This window comes from Pelophylax lessonae, assembly GCF_965119305.1.
Source record: "Pelophylax lessonae genome assembly, chromosome: 11".
NCBI lineage: Eukaryota > Metazoa > Chordata > Amphibia > Anura > Ranidae > Pelophylax > Pelophylax lessonae.
In genome coordinates, this window is record NC_138778.1 from 165952993 (window position 1) to 165976594 (window position 23602).

The 23602-nt window shown below is 40.9% G+C and overlaps 1 protein-coding gene across 2 annotated transcripts in view; it reads right to left on the reverse strand.

The window, feature by feature from the left end:
- Positions 1–945: 945 nt before the first annotated feature.
- LOC309567611 (trafficking kinesin-binding protein 1-like) overlaps positions 946–23602 on the reverse strand; it is a 93645-nt gene continuing 70988 nt past the window's right edge. For both annotated transcript variants that reach the window (XM_082273018.1, XM_082273017.1), the window contains 14 exons: positions 21387–21463; positions 19998–20114; positions 19246–19343; positions 16877–16985; positions 16366–16444; positions 14600–14730; positions 13632–13706; positions 12551–12688; positions 12375–12439; positions 11420–11614; positions 10978–11291; positions 10191–10403; positions 9282–9384; positions 946–2170 (listed from right to left, as the gene is read on the reverse strand). In XM_082273018.1, coding sequence (XP_082129144.1) covers positions 1696–2170; positions 9282–9384; positions 10191–10403; positions 10978–11291; positions 11420–11614; positions 12375–12439; positions 12551–12688; positions 13632–13706; positions 14600–14730; positions 16366–16444; positions 16877–16985; positions 19246–19343; positions 19998–20114; positions 21387–21463 — 2189 coding nt within the window. In that variant the 3' untranslated portion in view covers positions 946–1695. The remainder of the gene's footprint in view (positions 2171–9281; positions 9385–10190; positions 10404–10977; positions 11292–11419; positions 11615–12374; positions 12440–12550; positions 12689–13631; positions 13707–14599; positions 14731–16365; positions 16445–16876; positions 16986–19245; positions 19344–19997; positions 20115–21386; positions 21464–23602) is intronic.

Genomic DNA, 23602 nt, shown 5'->3' on the forward strand with positions numbered 1-23602 from the left:
GGTGTCACCTCGCATGCTGTCCTCGGTGGGAAACTACGGTGGAATCCAGTCTGAGTTTTCTGGGTCACCTTGGCAATGTGGGATCCAAACAGGGTTTTGCTTCCCACTAGTGACCAGCAGCAGGTGAGATCAATAAGGAAAATAAAGATGGTGTTCTGGCTTGGGACTCAGAAAGTTACCTGAGATACAGCTATCAGCTCTGTAAGAGAAAGTAAAAGGTTTGCAAAATGCTTTTTTTTTTTTGATGACTGCATGACGCCCTTCACCTGCGAGAGAGGAATCTGTACTGTTTAGTTAGTGCATTTATATTCTGTTTTGTGTGCAACCTTTTAAATAAAACTGAAAAGTCAGAATTTTAAGAAAAGACCTGCCGTTTGGACTGCCTTTTTCTCAGGGAAGGTGACCCCCCACTTTAACTAGCCCCTACAATATGCATAGGTCAATGAAAAGCTGTGCTAATAAACAGCGCTCCACAGGTACTGCATTTACCTGTACAAACTGGCAATAGCGGGGTCTTCAGCATGGGGTCCCCTCAAACACCTGATATGCAGATATGTGAGCAGTAGCAGCAATAGTCTGGACAATCCTAAACAAAACCCTGCCACAACTTAGTGCCATCCTATGAACATGTTAGACAAGTGTATCATCTTACAGAGATAACCCAGAAGTAGCTAGAACTATGCACGTATGCATATGGCAGAGGACAGAACATATATTTGCACAGATCTGCTGAAGCCTGCCTTTTTTAGTGACATTTCCACTGAGTGCATCTACTTTACATTTAGTAACTGACACCCATTTCTAACAAAGATTTACAAAACGAGATCTTCTTATGCACCGTAATGCAACATACTACCTATTAAAAAGGTTTCTAAACCCAAAAAAACAAATTGTAATATATTGCAGCTTAGATGCGGTGGCTGCTTTGGTTTTCTTTTCCTTTATTTTTACCTGATAATCCTGCAAAATAACACACTTCGTGTCCCAGGTTGGCTTCACTCATTGCCCCACTGTATCTATGGAGGAAGCTATGGTTGTCAACTTTAAACATGTCTGCCTTTGTTCATCTTCATGACATGGGAGCTGAGGGGATTAGCAGTTTACAAAAGGGAGGTAAGAAAACTAAATCAAATACAGACACCACATCTACAGACTTGGAAGCCGCAATATATTACATTTTTGTTTTTGAGTTTATAGAAAAGCTGGATAGAACAATCAGAACCTGAATGCTGTTTCCATCCAGTGGGCACACTGAGAAATCTGTGAGCTGCCAGTTTATCTCTGCTTAGTCAGAAAAGAACAGTAGTAACCGTCCAGTTTTCTAACCGGTTTGGCCAAAGACCCACTTGTCAGTACTTGTCTGCTGCAACAACGTTGTTTCATCTTGTTACCCTAATATTCATAGGAATGCATTAATATTCTAACGCTTGATACACTGGATAGTGACCATACAAGAGGTCTCTCTTGTAACATGGATGGAATAGGGTCAAATGTTTAGCTGCTTCCTAATTAACTGTCTGACAACAAAGTGTGTGCCCTTTTTTCAAACACAGCATGCAAGCAATGGTATTAAAGTGTCTGTGGTCTTCATATTCCAGGAATCTTCATCTTCTGTACATGTCCTGGGAAAGTCCACTCAGTGCAAAGTTTAGCAAGTTTTCATGCTGCCTTGTTGGGCATTTGGACAATGTGAATTTAGCTTGGGGGATTTTTGTCCTCCGTTGTCCTCTGGGAAGAGGCAATACCCCTTTCCGCCACCCGATTCAAGCCAAGCCTCTGCAACTGTCCCACCAAGTTCAGGCTAAAGGTGTTTTTCTGGGTTGGAGCAGAGTCTGATGTCTTTGTAACTGTAGCACCGTCCACTAGGGATCTTCCAAAACCCAGACTCATCAAAGTCCTACCCCAACTCAAAGGTAAAAAAGAATGGCGTGCAACTGGTACAGGAGGACTACTTTCATCTTCTCTTGAGGTCACCTTGCTGGGCTCAGCATTGGCAGATATACCATGTTCCTGAAGCAGGGTAACAAGTCCCATGGGAGTGTTGCGTCCAGAGCTGGTCTGGTCATGGATTGAAGCGGCAGCAGTTACCGTTTGGTCTTTTTGAGCATCTAGATTAAGGGAACTTATGCTCTCATAGCTTCCACATGAAGAAAGGACTGTATTACGAAGACTGAGGAAGAAAGCATAAACAGAGATGTTAATGCACCAAGAAATTAGGTCTTCTCAAACATTGGTCTTCTCCCATATGTTTCCCTTTGGAAAAACAGATGAGGAATATGCTATAAAAACAGTTTTGGCCCCTTTTTTCTTATTCTTCACTTGATCATAAAACCACTGCTACCTATACTTGTGAAGGCCTTTGGTATAAAAACTAAAGCAAAAATTGAGAGGTTACCTCTTTTCTCTTAGGCTAGTAAAATGAAAGCTAGAATTTGATATCGGCAACATTACAGTTTTTCTACATGTACCACCATTTAAGAGTCAGCTAGTAATAGTGATTAATCAAACTTCAATAGCGCTTAGGGTGTGCTAAATGGCACCTAAGGCATGCCTTAATACAGCTGTAAACCACTGGACTTTTTTTTTTTCCCTTACCTGCAAGGTAATGTCATAATGTGCTAGTATGCACATCATGTGAAACATAAGTGAAAACTAAGCATTCCAGCGATGCAATGTCATCACTGGAGGCCGCTTCCATCTTCACCTGTCTTGCTTCCAGGTTCACGGACTTTGGCTCTGTGACTGACAGGAGTGGCGATTGACATCACTCCCGCGCATGTGTGCAGGAACTGCCATTCACAGCACCAGGGCTCTGAAGGAAAAGCGTAGGCTGAAGTTCCTTCAGAGCACATGCGCCAATGATGTCATTGGCTGCATGTACAGTAAATATCTCCTAAACGGCGCACACGTTTAGGAGATATTTACACTACCTATAGGTAAGGCTTATTACAAGCCTACCTATAGGTACAATTTAGCGATGGAAGTTTACTACTTCTTTAACCGCTTAAGGACTGCCCCACGTACATATTCTGCGGCAGGGCAGCCCTTAAGCGCAAAATCACGTACCTGTATCACGTCCTCTGATCGATTTTGGACCGTGCGCCGCTCGAGCCCTGTTCCCATTCTGATTGGACACATCGGCAGCCAATTAGCGGGTCCGATAGCCACCGGGACCGGCCGATCATTTACAGGAGAGACAGAACGGCGTTCTGTGAGAGGGGAAGACAGAGACCTTGTGTTTCTGCTAAGCAGGAACACAGATTTCTGCTTTCCTCCAGTCAAAGCACCCCCATAGTTAGAAAGCACTCCCTAGGAGCACACTTAACCCTTTGATTGCCCCTGATGTTAACCCTCTCCCTGCCAGCGTCGTTTACACAGCTACAGTGCATTTTTTTAGCACTGATCACTGTATTGGTGTCACTGGTCCCCAAAAAGTGTCAGATTGGTCTGCCGCAATATCGAAATCCCGCTAAAAATCACTGATCACTGCCATTACTAGTAAAAACCACATAAAAAAAAAAAAATTAGTCCATAAATCTATCCCACAGTTTGTAGACACTATAACTTTAGGCGCAAACCAATCAATATACGCTTATACTGATTTTTTTTTTTTTTTTTACCAAAAACATGTATCAGAATACATATAGGCCTATACTGATGAAGAAATTGGATTTTTTTTTTATTATTATTGAATGTGTTTTTTAGCAGAAAGTAAAAAAACATTTTTTTTTTTTTTAAATTGACGCTTTTTTGGTTTACAGCGCAAAAAATAAAAAATCGCAGGGGCGATCATATACCACCAAAAAAAGCTCTATTTGTGGGGAGAAAAAAAAGGGACATCAATTTTTTTTTTTTTGGGTACAGTGTTGCATGATCGCGCAGTTTCGCAAAAAATGGACTGGTAAGGAAGGGGGTAGAACCTGGGGGTAGAGCTGAAGTGGTTAAAGTGAATCTGTCACTTTGTCCATTAAAGCAAGTGAATCTTACCTTCTCTGTACTCCCCTGTTCACTTACTGGAGCCTAGAAGGGATAGCCTTGCATAAGAGGTCAGTGTTGGTCTGTGCCACAGCTTTAAAAAGGCTAATAATCTGCCTCCATGTAGCTGTAGAAGCACAAACATTGCACTGACAGGTATGGGAGAAGATCACTTGCTCCCCTTATACCCGGAAGTATTGGGTATTTTTTCCAAGGGCTCTATCAGGGAAACAAATCAGTGGAGAAGCAGCTACATTAATCCAGCTTTTATTTCCTAAATATCTGCTAAAAATGGGCATGCTCCTAGCATTAAATCCGATGAATACCAACAAAGCATAAGCACTAAATGCAGACATTGTATGCCAATGGCACAGTTAGAAAGTTATTCAATGGTCTACACCATGGGTGTCCAACCTTTTGGCTTCTCTGGGCCACATTGAGTGTAGAGAAATTTTCTCGGGCCGCATATAAAATATATACTATAGTTAAGGTATATAAGTAATAAAACGCCGCTGTCCCCTTCCCGCGCTGCTGCTCCCCCCCCCCCCAACACTAATTTAATACAACTAGTGGATGATCCCCTCTGAGACAGCCTCTGCCTACAGTTAGTTGGAATCCGCTGTGGCCGTGCTCCCGACTCGACTTCCTTCCTCCCCAGCAAAAAAGAAAAAAAAAGTCAGGGGGCAGTGGGCCACATTGCCTGCGGTTCCAGGCCGCATGCGGCCCCGGGGCCACATGTTCGACATGCCTGGTCTACACAATGGTTTAGTATTTACCATTTCATGAGTATTCATAGAAGTAGATCTGTTTCCTTCTCAATCATCTCCTATCTGCGCATACCAGAATTTTTAATGGGGCTGAAGCAGGGATCGGAAGCATTACATTTTAGTATAAGACCTGAAAGGTGCCTAGAATAGGGTGGGGTAGATTTGTTTGCCCCTTCACTGACCTGACTGGTTTACTTTATGTACTTCAATCATTGCTACAAAGCATGCACAGTGCACACACACTGTGCAAGAATGTTGTATTTATTGACATCTTATTCATTTTAAATGTATGCAATTTAGTGTAACAGCTTGTGCCATGACAAGGAGTTATATGAAGAATTTTACAACTGACATTTTTTCATGAAAGGTATGTGACCATAATAAAAATGCAGGAAAATCCCAAATTTATGAACTGTTACCAGAACAGATGAGGCTAAATCTTCCAATGAGGACACTTGCATCTCTTACACCTCTGTTTTTTTTTATACTATACTTATACTGAATTCATTGTGAGACTGTTGAATAAATGGCAACGCTTTCTTAGAGAAAATAAGAGGTTAATGAAGACAGGTTGTTGAGTTAGCACATGCAAGAACCCATGGAAGCGGTTAGGCATTAAAAAGAGAGAGAGAGAGAGACTTTTTTGTCACTACAGATCAGGGCTCAGGTAAATTGCACAGGCCTGTGACTTTACTGACGTAAAGACATCTAGTCCAATTCTCTATACAATGTAAAATACATTTTTTTTTTGGTTAGGGTTTTAATGACCTTGGTAGAGTCACACCGATTATTTTAACCGAGCACCCTGCTTGCCTCTTCAAATATATTAAAGAAAGTGCAGAGAGATAATCAGTTATTATCTACCTTGTATGCCTGTACAGAGTTCTATAGTATTTACTGTGGCCAATAGAAACTTTACACAGTTGTCAGGTAGCTATGTTGTTTCAATTAGCATCCTAATATTGTTGACATATTATCATTTCTATTCTCTTTGTTTGTTACTGGATGTCGCAGCTGACATGCAGCTAGGACATCCAGGACAAAAAGAGCTAGGCATACTATGGATAGGTCTTTCAAGAAGAGACTTGCATCAGTTTTAGTGGATAACACATCTGCTAGCAGCAGAAATTCAAATGTGGGTGGAGAACTCTTTTGAAAATAGAGAATGGACCAGAAGTCATCTGTTTATAAAGTCACATTTGGCAAATCTGGTGCAGTATTTGAACCCTGACAATAGGTAATAGATGTCTGCAGTAACCTTAGGACAACTCAGTGACCAAAGACCTCACCAGCTAAAACAGCGTGCCTGTTAGTCCTGGATATAAGCCTGAATTTAAATGGGCAGATTTGAATTAGGCTAAGACACTAAGGTTTGCCATATCAGTTTTCTATAAAACTGTGAGGTTATCAAGGCACACAATGGCCCCTTCAAGTGTCAAAGAACTCATGAAACGTACTTAAATATTATATTGTTAGATCTACAAGGATAAACTCTGTAAAAACTAATCAGGAAACAATACAAAATTATCAATATACTGTTCATGGATAATAAGGCATGAAAAACCTGATAGTGAATTATAAATGGACAGAACACTTCTAACAAAAATTACATTCCAATTAGGAAAATATTAGTTTGCACTTTTCTGTGTTCTTCATTTCCAATATATTTAAACTGGACTTTGAAATATAGATATATGATAACAGGCAAGCCACCTAGTCAGCTGAATAAGCAGACTTGTAATATACAGACTGTACACAAGGTGGCAGTATGTCCTTTCTCTTTATCGCTGATTACAGCTGCACAGTGCCAAGAATTAGTGTTTCTCTATGCCGGTGATCAGGTGTGTGTGTGTGTGCGACAAGTGGCAGCCAGAAATCCTGTACAAATCAATGATAAGCTGAAAAGCGCCACAGCTGCGCGCATAACTCGAGCAGATACATGTGGTTAGGGACAGACAAGTGGGTCTGGGTGAAAACTGTCTGCATTCAAGACGTTTCATCAGTCTCTAACCATATGTACCTAATTGTATGTGCCATTACATGCATACAGCTGCAACGCTTGTCAGCCAATTTATGATCTGTACAAGTTTCCTGGCCTCAGCTGATCGAACACACCTGTGATCACCAACGCAGGCAAACGCTGATTCTTGGCGCTGTATAGCCCTAATCGACCATGTGAACGAGGCTTCAATTCAGAATCCAGTGACTAATGGATACTGTTCCTACCCTTAGTGGTCACTGAGTGTCCTAAAAGAAATGTGAAGGTCACTGCTGGCTACCTGTGGCCTTGTTGTGGAGTCTGACCCTGCGCTCAGACGCCTCTCAGATAGTCAAACACTGGAAAAGGCGCTTCCACCAGGACTTGAAGTGCCTAGAAGCATGAGGATGGAAAATGGACACATGAGTGGGTAGGCAGGAAGCAAAGTGCATGTGGCGGAGTGGAGAGATGAAAACCGTGAACCGCCAGGAAAGCAATTAAAGCATACAGTATCTCAACCATAAAAATTTAACATATGTAAGCTTACAAGTTTTGCTTCTTTATTTTCACTTGGAAATCCTGCCAGTAACACACTTCCTGACCTAGGGCAGCTATGCTAACTCTTCTATTGTATCTATGGAGGGAGCCAAGGTTTTTACACAGGCTGAACTCCAAACACATCTGCTTTGTTCATCTTCATTACATGGAGAGTGGGGAGATTAGTAGATTACAGTAGAAAGATAAAACAGATTTTGCTTGCAGTTCATCTCACAGAGAGTGACAAGGACAAAGCATTTCTGGTCCCGTTTCTATGTGGTCACATGATCACATAGATCCAGCTTTGTGCGGTTATTGGAAATTTCTTGCCTGCTGCCCAGACTACAGCAGTGGGCCCCAGCGGGTGAAGTCCCCACTCTATGTAATTCAGCTCTGTTGTTGGCCTTCTATATTACACAGAGGAGCTCATGTACAGTTGGGTTTATGGTTTAGCCTTTTAATCTACTGTAATAAATAGCAAAATTAATCCAATACCATATCAGAGGTTGTACTAATATGGCCATAAACCTGGAAAAATGGTGGTAAAAAATATAACATAAGCAGAATTAATTATTTGCAAAAATGTCAGCAGGGCCGACTGATTCTATTTATTTATTTTTAGCTCGAGTCAAACAGCAGGAATATTAGTGACAGCCACAGCCTGCATGTGGAGGGAAAGAGGGTAGAATCATCGAGAGCAGGGCTGTCTGCCAGGGTTTTATAGTATTATGAACTAAGAAAGGTGACCGACTCCACCTAAAACTGACAGTAGGTGGATTGATCATCTTTGCATTGTACATTAAAGGAAAAAAAAATATTGGGGATGATAACCTAAATCTGAATATAAATAATAGTTAAATACTTTAATACTGCTTAATAATAAAGGCAATATATTTGAAGAATAAGAGTGCCTTTGTGCTAAAAATAAACTACAAATGATATAGTTTTAATTTGCTAAAATTGGAGATCTATAGTCCAGAAATGCACAGCAGTAGCTGTTAGCTGTGTATATGCAAAAGGAAATCCTGAATGTGTGTGTGTGTGTGTGTGGTGGGGGGGGGGGGTTATTTTCATACAAAGACATCCCTGAAAATCCTCTTACTGTCATTGCTTCTTGCTTATCTCTGCAGGAGATCAGGAAGCCATGAAAGTGAAGATCTAGAAGGATGTTGGGAATGCCTTCACTGGCTTTCCCAATTGACGGACTAAACCCAAAACCAAAAATGTAATATACTGCAGGTTACCAGTCCTCAGGTGGGAAGAGTGCATTCGTTTAAATTTTTTAAAAGTTAGCATATTTTAGAAAATACCCATTGATCTTACCAGAAATGCAATGTTCTTGTCACTTCATGTGAACTAAACGCACAAAAATAATCTCTGCTTGTCAATCTGCCTTCTTTACAGTACTATTTCCGTCCCCCACCCCATTCTAATGAAGGTGAATAAAAGAAATCCTATATGTAGTCTAAAGCAGAAGAGCAGCCTAGTGGGACAACTATGGATCCCACAGATGAGAGGAATGGAAAGGTGATTGTAGCCACCTAGGGCCAGGAAGTGTGATATTTGCAGGGACACCAGGTAAAAAAAAAACCAAAAAGCCTGAAAAAATGCAGCCACCATATCGAAGGACTGGTAAGCTGCAATACGTTATGTTTTTGTTCATGGGTTTAGATGCACCGGAGACCTGCAAATGATTTAATCAGCCATTTGACATACAAGTAAAATTGCCAAAACACTAGGGGATCACAACAGAGCACAACAAAGCAGATGGCAGGGCAAATAACGGATCCTAGCATCCAAGGGTACAGCAGGGCAAAGTGAGTGATATATGTAAAGCATGACAAGTTTGACTAGGTTTCAATGCTAACCCCAACCCCTTAACCAATAAGGTGGGTGTGGATGGAGTCCACTTGTGTGTTATAGAAGTCCGCTATTAAAGAGACATGTACACAAGGGGTAAATGCATACCCGTGATAAAACAAGCAGACATAAATACACAACATAACATGAGGGAGGAAACCTACCTGGAAGTAACCATTGTAATGTCCTGCAGAGAGTGCGGGGTGCGACATGTGGTTATGGTGAACGTAGATGGTGTCTGGGGGAGGTTGTTATTGGAAGTGAACACTGAAACACACAAGGAAGCTACTTATTACAGACATGGAATATGACAGACATGTCCCAGAGAAGTTAGACAACAAAAAGTGCTAGAGGAGACACAATGGATTGTGACATCTACAGGTGAAAAGGTAGACTTGAGATTGCATAGAAATAACCACAATAACAGATTTTAAATATCTGTCCAACAAATTACTTATAGAAAAAAAAAATGCTTGCATATAAGTAATGACAGCTTATGGCCATCAGTCTGAAGACAAGTTTATTTTGGGCCTCAAAAATTCTTCTTGAGTTTAAAGTGGTTCTAAAGGCAAAAGGTTTTTGATCTTAATGTAATCTGCATTAAGGTAAAAAAAATCTTTTAATAGCGGTTTTCCCCCCAGTACCCCTAAATACTCACCGGAACCTGATCTCGACCCAGCGCTGTGCATGTTTGCAGCAGCTCTTCTCCCCTCTCCCAGCTCTCACAGGCTTGGCTGAGTGCTGTGGGAGCCATTGGCTTCTGCTGTGGTCAATCAAAACCCGTGAGTGGAGTGGAGTGGGGGGGGAGGGGCTAAGTCGGGTTGTGTGTCTGAATAAACACAAGCAACCCGGCTCTGAATCGAACATGCACGAGTGCCCCCATGGGAAACAGCTTCCTATGGTGAGCCCAATGGGAAGCAGCTTCCTATGAAGGAGCCAGGAAGAGGAGGATCAGGGCTTCTTTGTGCAAAACCCTTGCACAGAGCAGCTGAGTATGACATGTTTGTTTTAAAAAAATAAATAAAAATCAAGCATTACAATTTCTTTAAAAGTGATTTCAATCGGTTACTCACTGCTGTGCATATTCCTTTTTTTGGTAGGAGTGGAAGTCACCGTGGCTTGGAAGGAAATTGGCTCATCTTCCTCAAAGTCATTGAGGTTGTAGACATCCTCTACATCAATGTCGAGCTCCTGAAAGTCTTTGGTGAGAACGCCTGGCCTGGGATCCAGGATGCCACCTAAATTTGGCTTTGCTAGCTGCTGCCAGTGCAGGAGGGTTGCTGAACCTGGAAAAGGAGGTAGAAGGTTGCCATGGACATACATAATATAGAGAGGCATGCCTACATACTGTATCTGTCACACACCTTACAAGCTTGCCCACTTAGTGAATTAGTGGATGGCACTACCACACCATCATAGGAAAAGAAGGATCTTCTCCAGCACATTCTGCCCTGAGAAAGGCCTGATAGGATCTGCCTTTGATTTGGGCACTATCCGTTAGTAGGTATTGTGATATAGGACACAGTAATGCCAAAGTAACGAAAATGAGAAAAGTATGTAATATAGTGTGCTAAAATCTTTGTAACAAAGTTCTCCTACAGGGGATTGAATTTCCATAAAATTGGAATATAACTTTTTTTTCCCAGACAGTCAAATGTGTCCTGATGTGAAAAGGATTAAGAAAATAACTAGTAAAATCATGGTGTGGATTACTAATAAGCAACAGTATATAGACATCAACCACTGTTTCCTAATTAAAAATTAAAAACAGGATTATGTTTTTTCTTTTAAGGTTCGGTAGGATGCAAAAAAAAAAAGTAAGCATCTTTCTGTTCTTCAGGGATCGAGCCATGTACTAACCTTCCAGTGGTTTGACAATTTGAAGCTTCTCAGGTAGGTAGCATCTTGATCCCATAGATAGACTAGAGCTGCCACTGGCCTCAGAAATGCCAGAATAATTGGTACCAGTGGAATAATTGGTACCAGTGGAAAGGACGCTCTCATTGGGTGTAAGGAATCCACTGGAGACCTCTCCAACACACTGCAACTTGTTTTCCCTCTCCATAAACAGATCTGAAGAATCAGATTCTTGTTGAGCGCGAAGTCTCTGAAGGGCAGCGGCCAGATCTTGTCCTCCAGGAGTACCGGGTGTTCCCAACTTCTTCTCTCCCGAACTGCATGTGGCAAATAAACATTTCAGAAAGGCCGTAAATTGCAAAGATGAAAACAATTACATGGTATTATACAATGTTCCAGTTGGGCTACAAAACACTGTGGGAATGTTTTTGTAACTGAAACTTACACAGAAGATTCATTCCCTCCTTCTGGAAGCAAAGTCTCCTCTTCTAGTTGCATCATGCTGGAATTCTCTGATTCACAGAAGCTCATTGGAGGAGTACCCACACGGCTTGGAGCAGCAGATGGCCGCTGAGAAGGACCACGGGACCTTACCACTTGGTTGGCAGCTTTCACGGTCTCAAAAACTCGCTTGTAGCTCCTGTGTGAGGTGCAGCAAATACACAATGTATCAGACTTCCACAGCTTTCCAAAAAATATTGTCCTAACCACATTAAACAAACAAACGTACCCTACCTTTTACCCACCCTAATAAATCTTTTTAACTGCTTTACCTCTACAGTAAACTCCCGCTCCATCGAGGTTCAGTTTTTGCGGTCCCAGTATATTGCGTTTTTTTCTGTAATGTTATTTTACTATATAAATCATTCAAAATTAAATATTTTTGTGTTTTCCATAGCTCTTGCTATGTCTCTCAGTATCTTTTATGTGTGTAAATGAGTTTCTATTGTTTTAAAAGTGTGTTTAGAGACCTCAAAATGCTTTTACACGTACAGTGACAGTAAAAAAATACATGCCTACAGTGTATTTTAATAGGGTTTTTCTATTTCGCAGATTTTCACGTTTTGCGGGTGGGTCCGGAATGTAACCCCCGCGATGGAGGGGAGTTTACTGTACTTAAATTTCCGCTATCCTTTTTTTACCAGCTCAATCCTAACACTTTGTAAGATGGATAAGCTTGATACCACTATCTGCCTGCAGACAGCACAACCCACGAGTAAACCTCTTTTAGAAGGACAATCCAAAATGCGTGGCTCTAGAAGGGTGAGGACCTAAAGGTGACATGTGTATGCCCAAATATGGGCATATTTTGGTAAATTAGAGATGGAGCTTCAAATGTATCTATCCAGATTCTGGAGGCACGCAACTGAAAAGGTGTTGATTAGTATTCTGTAACTTACTTTAGTTCTAAAGATGCATCAATCCCTTTTCTCATTGTTCCTTCAATCTCTGCTGCTAAGGAATCCTGTGGATAGAAAAGACACAATAAGGCTACAATGCTATAGACATGACTCCACAGGAATATGATGCATCAATGGTCCATAACCCCACTGAGTGCTCAATCTCTGCTACTTACCAAAGGGAAAATGTTCAGTGTGCTGTATCTGCTGATACTGCTATTGGGGAGGCTTCTGTTCCTTTGGTTCTTCAGCTCATCCTGTGCCTCATTCAGCATCTCCTGACATTCCCTGTGCTTTTCCAGAAGGTCTTGAAGCTAAAAAAAAAAAAGAGGTCCACAAAATTAAGCTGACCACCAAGTTTTGTTATTTAAACGCAAGAGCCCCAAACAAAATGCAAAAAATGCTTTAAGATAGTGATGCACGATCCAGTAATTTTAAGGCAAAGCAACTAATCGCTTAGTTATTATTGGGCTGTATGGTTTTCACTATTGTATGGTTTAAGACCGGTACAATTCTAAGCATTCTCAAAGTTTAAAAATGATTGCAACATGGCAATGTAATGGAAGATGGGCAGATATTTCACTACCTGGTAAACTAGTGAGACATTAACCCATCTATAGCCAGCATGGCTCTACAGTTACAATTACAGTTACACTAGAGTAGTACAGATTGGTACAATCATTCTACTCCTACTTCACATTTAATTTTCTTTACTGCATAAAACACACCGAGACAGAATTTGGACATAAACCTTTGATTTCTTAAGAGTGACTTTATTTAGACCAGTGCTGCTCTAAATCCAGTGGCCCCAACTGATACTGATAGATACAGGGGCCCCAACTGATACTGATAGATACAGGGGCCCCAATTGATACTGATAGATACAGGGGCCCCAACTGATGCCACTAACATGTCCAAAAAGGGCCCATATAAGATTCAGAAGAGGTAATTCTACAGAAAGCCATTTGGGCTGCAGTCATACTAGAATAGATGGCCAGAGACTGGGGCTTGCTGTATGAACAGCTAGTGATCGCTGCTATTACAGCCCCTAAAAACCAATGCTCCCCATCCAACCAACTGCTGAAGCCCAAGTGGCAGGCAATAAGTAAAAATAGCCACATGTTTGGCACTGGAGATTTAGATTAGGGTCCCAGCTAATGCATATCAGAAATGGGAAGTTCAGGAACAGGATTTAATCCACTGCCAAAAGTGTAAGCCTCCTAAAGTGATCCGCATGTGCCAAGTTTTCAATCCTACCTCAGTTTTCAGCAAGTGTTCCCTTTCCTTCACAGCAGCTAGATGTTGCTGAAGTTCTTCATTCTCTGTGGAGTTCTAAGAAAAATGTAATATACTTTCAGAGCAGAAATTACAATAGTCGATGACTTTTCTGCCTTAAAAATCTGTACAGTTAAGTCAACTGTTTTTACATTAGAAATAAAGACTCACTACATCAAGTTAGAGCGACACCATTGCAATTTAGGAAAACATGGTCTTGTTGGTACCACTTTGGGACTTCTGATGAATATATACAATTGTTGACTTAACCCAGTGTAATGGCACATTATCATCTGTTGTGGGGGAGAAAAGGGTCCCTTATCCCTTCTCCCCCCCCCCCCCCACACACACACACCTATCCCCCCCCCCAATATCCTGTACTATATAACTTCCTAATGTGTCTTAATATTAGGGAGTCATAACCCACCGGCCTACATACATGATCCAGTTTTAACCTATCTGCAGTTTCTCTCAGACCAAAATGCTACCACCTCGCTGATTTTTCATCTTCCCCATCTATCAGGGGTCCGCTGACCTTCCCCATACCAGGTAATGCTGACCTTCCCCGTACACTGTAATATCAGTCAGACCATTATCCTCTCATGCTTGGTTTCTTCAACATCACCAACATGGTTTTATTCTTGTAATGATCTCTTTATATTTGTTACACGTATAGTCAGTTACTGTTGTCAATGAGTACTACTGGATACAGTGTTTTTTTTTTTTTGTGGTTTGACATCTATTATCTGCATATGTGAGATTTTCTGTACACCACTAGGTTCCTGGCTGGGCAATTGTGGCACCTTACGTTGTTTGATACTCGTAATGTAATGCCAATGCCTGTTTACTTTTGTTCAATTTTTTTCCAATAAAGCTTTTGGAAAGAAACATTTGTGCAGCACTTAAACATTGTTACAATAAAAGATCCGTCACAAAGAAAAAAAACTCACGGTGCGACACTTTTGCTGCAGGTGAACAATCTGTGCAAGAAGCTGGCTGATCTCTTCTTGCTGTCGGGCTGCATCTTCTCCCCTACGTGCCAATTCCTCTGCCAGCAGTGCCATCTGCTTACTGACCTCCGCTAAAAAAAAAAAAAATACATATTGTCTAATAGAAAAACAGGTTGCTCTAATTTCACCGCAAGCCATAAATCCAATGTCATTTCAGAAAAATAACCCATTCAGAACACAAAAGGACAATTTTTTTTAAAACTGAAGCAGCTGGAGTCTGGAGAAGCTGTACATGGCAACCAATCAGCTTCTATATTTCACTTTCAAAGCTTAACTGAACAAAGATGTTGATTGGTTGCTCAAGACTGTCTACTGTAGTTTTGATAAATTCCCCCAACAGGCTATAGCACTCAAACATGTAGCAAATTTAAAAAATAGAGCAGTGTAGCCACTTCTCCTCAGCTTGTCATATCAGTTAAAACTGAAATCCCTGTAAGGGCTTTATTTCCAGTGCCTCATGTATCAGAGAAGTGATGTGAACCTGGGGAGAGGTGATGTACTCCAGGTCCATCAAAAAATGAGCAACAAAAGATCCAAAATCAAGAGTGCTACCAGGTTATGATTAAGCGATTCATTTTGCGAAACATGTCAACTATGCTCCTTTGATGTGTGTCATGAAGTCTCCTTGATTTTCTTTGTTGGATATTTCACAACATTAAAGATCTCCTAGGATTTGGAAGTGTGGTCACTCTTTTCTTATTTGATATATTGACCGGACCACGGACTGGACCTGCATACTATTTCCTGGGAGCCATTCACTCTCACCTGGAGTGGTGTTACTCCTTTCTCTGCCATTTTTGAACTTGGGGAGCCACAGTTAAAGTGTTACTAAACCCAGGACCACTATATCTGGTCTCCCATTGTACACAGAACATGGCAATGCAATTATTTTAGTAAATATAAACTGCAAAATACCTTTTCTCATCAGCAGTATACTGCAGTCTTGTGACTTCTATCAGTGGCTGGTTAAAGCTTGGAGGAGGAGTTTTCATTCTACTTTGACTCTCCTATGAGGCTGCAGGTGCCCTGACCCTCTGTCTGGACAGTGCTGATTGGCCCTGTGCTAATCACATGCGCCCTCCCAATAAATAAATAACCCTTTAGCATTGCACACCAAACTGAGCATGTACAGAGTGACTCCAAAGGCTCTGTCTTATAAGGAAATGGTTAGGGGACAATGGAAGAAGGGAAGGATCAGAGAAGACAGGATCAAACAGCCTTTTTACACAATGTGAAGGATTAACCCCCTTAGGTTTCACAGTGAGTATACCAAGCATGCTTTACTGCATAAAGACTGATTTTACGGTTGTAGATTTAGTAACACTTTAAGTGAACTTGTTACATTGCTTTGCATGGGCAATGCACAGGTTCGCTTTAAAGTAATCCAAAAAACTGTTTTGTTTTTGGTTCTGCATGGCACAGTGAAAGGTCAGACCCTTGTTTTTTTTTTTATTGCTTTCTGGGTCCTTTTTAAAAAGATTTCCTCTTACACCCTGTTTATTTTTTGTGTTTAGAAAAAAAAAAAATGTGAGAAAAATACTCCTTCGTGTACTGACAGCAATAAGCACCCGACAGAGGTGTTAACTTTTCTCAATTGTAGTAACAACTAAAAAAAAAACTTGTGGCTCAGGTTTCATTTTGAATCAGGTTGGCAACAAATTCCTTCGACTGTCTCAGAAGATCAACAGATTTGGATATTAACTTACAGAACTGTTCTACGCAGTCCAGCATTAGTGAACTCTCCTGGTCTTCATAGTCATTAGTTCTATCAAGGATGTGGCTGGCCTGTCAATAAAGAAGTAGACAACTGTAAGTGGATCACGGGTCTCCAAACTTTTTAAACAAAGGGCCAGTTTACAGTTCCTGCCGGATTGTGGCTAGTGGGGATAGAAAATGTCTAGGGCCCAGCATCAGTGAGAATAAACATGGCCTCAGGGTTAGTGGTAAATAGGAGGAGGAATATTACCCCATTACTGATATTGGCAAGAGAAATAGTACCCCACATTTGTGTCAATGAAAGGAATAGTACCCCATCATTGGGAGTCAGTGGCAGGAAATATGCCCCACAGTAGGTGTCCGTGGGAGAAATAATGCATCATATTATTGAGAGGAATAGTGCCCCAAGGGCCGGATAAAAGCTAGCAAAGGGCTGCAGTTTGGAGACCACTGGCTTAGACCATACGCATTTATGATACTTGTGGATTAAACTGAGCTTACCTCATTACGCATCTTCTGGTTGTCTTCCTCCAGGCTTTTGAGCTTCTGTTGGAGGGCATCTAGATGAACATCATGCTCAAGACAGAACGAGGAGTGATTTCTAGGCAGCCTACCAAGAAAAGATAAAATACACAGTCAGTCATTTTACTATAGTTCCCTCAATAGATGCCACACAGCCTGTGTCTGCCTAACAGGACATTTTAGACAAATCAGAAGAAAACCTAGAGTTTTTCTTATACTGTGATTAATCTTGGCTAGTCTTTTCTTTGGCTACCACCTGCCTAAAAGGGCAGCACAAAATCTAGGGGCTAACTATGTAAATTGGCCAACACCATTAGGAAAGGGCCTCATACCAGTTCCAAATTGGTGACTTCAAAGACAGTGAAGCTGAATAGATTTAACCCTTGCTGAAGCCTTCTGGATCTTTGGAAGACATGTTGTCCTATTACAGTGCCTTGTGAAAGTATTCGGCCCCCTTAAACTTTGCGACCTTTTGCCACATTTCAGGCTTCAAACATAAAGATATAAAACTGTAATTTTTTGTGAAGAATCAACAACAAGTGGGACACAATCATGAAGTGGAACGAAATTTATTGGATATTTCAAACTTTGTTAACGAATAAAAAACTGAAAAATTGGGCTTGCAAAATTATTCAGCCCCTTTACTTTCAGTGCAGCAAACTCTCTCCAGAAGTTCAGTGAGGATCTCTGAATGATCCAATGTTGACCTAAATGACTAATGATGATAAATAGAATCCACCTGTGTGTAATCAAGTCTCCGTATAAATGAACCTGCACTGTGATAGTCTCAAAGGTCCGTTTAAAGTGCAGAGAGCATCATGAAGAACAAGGAACACACCAGGCAGGTCCGAGATACTGTTGTGGAGAAGTTTAAAACCAGATTTGGATACAAAAAAAGATTTCCCAAGCTTTAAACATCCCAAGGAGCACTGTGCAAGCGATAATATTGAAATGGTATCAGACCACTGCAAATCTACAAAGACCTGGCTGTCCCTCTAAACTTTCAGCTCATACAAGGAGAAGACTGATCAGAGATGCAGCCAAGAGGCCCATGATCACTCTGGATGAACTGCAGAGATCTACAGCTGAGGTGGGAGACTCTGTCCATAGGACAACAATCAGTCGTATACTGCACAAATCTGGCCTTTATGGAAAAGTGGCAAGAAGAAAGTAATTTTTTAAAGATATCCATAAAAAGTGTCGTTTAAAGTTTGCCACAAGCCACCTGGGAGACACACCAAACATGTGGAAGAAGGTGCTCTGGTCAGATGAAACCAAAATCAAACTTTTTGGCAACAATGCAAAACGTTATGTTTGGCGTAAAAGCAACACAGCTCATCACCCTGAACACACCATCCCCACTGTCAAACATGGTGGTGGCAGCATCATGGTTTGGGCCTGCTTTTCTTCAGCAGGGACAGGGAAGATGGTTAAAATTGATGGGAAGATGGATGGAGCCAAAAACAGGACCATTCTGGAAGAAAACCTGATGGAGTCTGCAAAAGACCTGAGACTGGGATGGAGATTTGTCTTCCAACAAGACAATGATCCAAAACATAAAGCAAAATCTACAATGGAATGGTTCACAAATAAACATATCCAGGTGTTAGAATGGCCAAGTCAAAGTCCAGACCTGAATCCAATCGAGAATCTGTGGAAAGAACTGAAAACTGCTGTTCACAAATGCTCTCTATCTCTAACCTCACTGAGCTCGAGCTGTTTTGCAAGGAGGAATGGGCAAAAATTTCAGTCTCTCGATGTGCAAAACTGATAGAGACATACCCCAAGCGACTTACAGCTGTAATCGCAGCAAAAGGTGGCTCTACAAATTATTAACTTAAGGGGGCTGAATAATTTTGCACGCCCAATTTTCAGTTTTTTATTTGTTAAAAAAGTTTGAAAATATTCAATAAATTTTGTTCCACTTCATGATTGTGTCCCACTTGTTGATTCTTCACAAAAAATTACAGTTTTATATCTTTATGTTTGAAGCCTGAAATGTGGCAAAAGATCGAAAAGTTCAAGGGGGCCGAATACTTTCGCAAAGCACTGTACAATCTCTCATTGGCAGAGTGGGAACAAACAGGTACAAGACTCGTCCACGTATATTAGGACATTGGTTAAAGGGTCAGTCCACTCAAAAAAAATATTTAAGTTTTTGATAGATGACCTGAAATGTTATTATCTCTCTCATTAGTGGGATCTCTGTACTGGGTTTCTGGGTCTGCACACTGCTCAGGGCAATATGAGGGGTCATGCCCTAAATAATCAGAATGTCAGCTCATGTGTGAAACATCCTAGACTACAATACAATGTATGTGCTAGAGTTCTGAACAGAAAATACTAACGGCGTTGCAATGGCAGATGTGGACTCGCTGTCCAAGTTGCTGGTGTACAGATGGAGCAGGTCTTCCCGCATGGAGACTTCATGTCGAAGCTGATAAACCTAAGAATCCAATAAAAAAAGTTATACACTCTGAAAGTTGAACACATTTTTAACCTCCCTGGCGGTATGATTATGTCAGGAATTATGTACCAAAAGCGGTACAATTTTTTTCATGGAAATTTGGCGTTATGTATTATAGGCCTACAATTCTTATTAATTACTGACCTAAACCTGACCAAAAAAAGACATCTAGTAGACATCCCAGATGTGATAAATGTGAAACACAAACGCATGAATTATAATCTAATCAATAATATAATTTTATTATATAATATATAATAAAATTATATTATTGATTAGATTACAATTCATGCGTTATATATTATATATATGTGTGTGTGTGTGTATATATATATATATATATATATATATATATACACATATAATATAAATGTGTTGTGTTTGTGTTTTGTGCAACATTTGAATTTCCCTCCCAGTTCCGCTCGACTCTCGGCTGGCGGTCACAGCAATGAGAGATCATCGCTGGATCTCCAGGAGAAGGTAAGAGACACCGCTGCGCGCTCTGCACATCTACCCTGAGCGTGACTCGGGGATACCGATCCTAGTCTAAAAAATCCACCCCGAGTCACGCTCGGGGATACCGCCAGGGAGGTTAATACTACCTTTAAACCCCAGCATACAGCCCATTATCACCTCTTCTTTAGCAGCCTCCAGCTGTTCGTCCAGATACTCGTTCCGTACTGTCAGTTCTCGATTCTGCTTCAAAAGGGACTGGCCAATACGAGCGGCTAGCTCCAGGTCTCTCTCTTTCTGAGGATGGCAATAATATGCAACATAAGTACACAAGCCCCACTATATATATATATATATATATATAATATATGTATACACATACATAGACACACTCACGAGGATTCTTCAAAAAGCTCCCGCACTTTTTTTAACTATTAAATCTAAAAAAGTGTGGAAACATTTTGAAGACCCCTCGTATATACATACTGCGTATGCATACAAACATACACACATCGTGGGTGCAAACAGCAATGATATCAGATTTAACATTTTATAAGTTTCAGCGATACCTGCTCTTAGTTTGGTATTTGTGGTTTCGAATAAATAAAAGTTATCCTGTGTAGCGATCTCTGGCTCTGTGTGTTCCTCTTTGGTGCCAATGATGAGTGGTGGTTTCAGTTTACATTTGGTTTGTGGTTATTTGAGGACCGTTGGCAGTCTACACCCCAAAAGGCATGAAACAGCAGGGTTGGTAATGGGGTGCATCACCCCCTAGGATTAGGATCTTTTTTCTAAGCTACATCAGTTTACGGCATGCGCCAAAAAGGCATTATTGCCATGATAGTACTTGTTTTACTTAAATGATTACTAAACTCTTCTGGCTCTATAATTTGTAGGATGGGTGTGTGTTAAATAAGCCCATTGCTTTTCCCTGAAATAACAAAGTTCCGACCTTATCCAAATGTAGTGCCAAATCTCCCTCTGCCCATCTAGATTATGGCCCAGAATTATCTTTATCTTTTACCTTATTCCTGTGGCAAGAAATCACTTTTTGCTACACCCTGTGGCAGTGACACCACTGGGCTTCTAAAACTATTTTTTAGTGGCAGCTGCTGGTAGCTCTATCAATGTAGGCATGTCCCCAGAACTACATATGCCAAGAGCCTTTTCCCTCCAACACAGTGTGTGAGTGGGCCCTTGGGAAAAAAGACTGTGCCAGTGTTTTGCTGGGGAAGAAATCAATGTACGCATGCAGAGAGGAACAAAGAGGGGCGAATCACAGGTAGAGTTTTGAAGTCCAGCAGGCAGCTTTAAGTGCAGCAAAAGTACAGTGTTGGTGTCGTCAACTCAAACAGGAAGTTAGAAGTAAACTGGATTTCTGTCAGATCACTGGGTAATTTTTTTTGTATTCCCAACATTTTAAAAAGAGATAAAACATGTAAGAATGTGCAGGTATTGCAAAGATGAACTGAATATGTGTGTATTTTGCCTTGGTATACATTTTAAATTTCTTTTAAAAATGTACCATTGGGTAACAGAATACTGATGTAACTAATAGTGTTTACATACCTCCTCTAGCAGACTGGTCACAGCATCTATGTCCCGATAGGTCTTGGTGATTCTGCCAACTCGCTCGGAACACAGGACTGTGAGACACAAAAACACAGCTGTTAGGGAGCATTCCCACCACAATGCAGTGCGTTGCAGAGCATGCGATTTCGAGCAATAAGGCAGATTGTGATATGCAGCCTATTTATAGGTTGCAACCTAATGAAAAAATAGGTGCAGTCTGCATATTTTGCAGAACATGTGTTTTGGATGTGCATTGGGGTACCACTGACAATTAATAGCACTGCAAGTCATCAATACATCTTGCAGTTACCACAGTTTACGGGGGCGTTTGGTGATGGAATTTTCACAGAGTTGGCCCTCCACACTAGAATACAAAGGGGAATGCACTTAAAGGGGCACTTAGCTATAGAGATTTTGAGTCCCTATTACTCTTATTACTTATTCTTAGTTATTCTGAAGTTCTAAAAAAACAACAAATATTAAACAAGGCAAAAGTTTTTAGAATGTGTAAAGGGCGAGTGGATCTAATTTATTTGGGCTCAGTGGGGCTACCAGAATGTAAGAGTACTGTTAAAGCTCTTTTGTATATGTGGAAATTCAAACATTTGTAGAACTATAGCAGTAGAAATTTTTTTTTTTTAAATAATTCCTTTAAAAATGATTGTGTAAAACTGACAATAGCCCAGAATATAATATTTTATCAGAAGTTTTTTGCCTCCAGTCACATTGAAAAGCTTCAGCCCTCAGATTGGTCTTTCCCTTTATGCAGGCCCTACCATATCCTCTACAAAGGGTGAATGAACCATGTCAGTTGATGGAGACAGTAATTGAAAATAATTGGGTTTTGCTGATCGTAAACAGTGGGCTGACTGCTGGGTCCAGACTGTGGAAAGGTTATGCATGCTGAGAGATGAGGTCCACGACTATTTAACCCAAATACCAAAGTTTTAACTCAAAAGCTTTTGGCACAAAATGTTTTCGTGTTATGGAAACAAACTAGTGATTATTGTACAACATTAAACTACGGTTTTTCTTGGGACCATCACTGGGATGTTCTGTCTGTCCTGATTCCGGTGTCTATGTGTTCTATATATTAGACACATGTCTGCACATCACATGTCTGCACATGTACACTTGGAACTTAAAGGTGCAAATCTGCAAATTCTCTGAGCTCAAATCTCCCCTGGAGCCATTGAGAACCTGTCTACAACCAGCAGCGCTCATCAATAAGGAAGGTGATCACTGTAATCTTCCACTCAGGTGCACAATTGCTTTGTCTGGGGACACGACTCAGGCATACAGCGAGAAAATGATTATATGTGACTTATTGCAGGGCAGGCTAGTGAGTGAAATCCCTATGTCATACACAGATTGGCAGTTGTCCCATACCTTTACTTCACTGAAGGAATGTAACCTTAGTCATATGGGTTGCAGATTATGCTACATTCACACCATTGCATTTACCTGTTTTTTTTTTGGCCAAAAGGTTCCTAGGAGTGGTGGCTTGTCAAGGTTGAAAGCTCAACACACATTTACATGTGGTTGTATACAAACTCATAATCATATGTGGTTATATGTACATGTGATATCACTATTATGGTGTTTTGTGATAACAGAATATACTGTAGATTAAGGACATTACTGTATCTTGCAATAAATCACTTAAAACTGGGCACACTGATCATCCCAGACCACCCGCCAACATAAGAAGTGGTGAACAGCTGTCGCATCTGACGACCCCAGATATATGCCTTCAACAACAACCTAAACCACATCTTCCAACTTTCTAGGCTGGGACAGAGGGACACTTTTTTGCACATTGTATTTAGGCAAAGGACACAAGTTGGTTGAATGCAATAGTTTTATATTAGGCTGGCAAGACAGACAGTTCTTGTAAATCCTGAAGCAATTGCCCAAACTCTTCCTCCTAATCTGATAAACATAACAAGATGCTGCAGTGACAAATGGATATTTTCCAGCATGCTGGACAATCTAAGAAACTATGTGCTCTGCATTCCCTAAAGCAGCCATTGTCCAACAGATACTGTTGAACTCTAGGGTTCTTCCAAAGGTTGCTAGGGGTCCTTGAGCTGTCGCTCTCATTTGATGGTGTCTGCATATTTCCAGGGCCAACGTCACTTGGCAGAGTCAGTAGCATCCCCAGTGATCTTTTTTAGCTGTCTATAAGAGTTGCATTTTTCCCACTGGTTTCC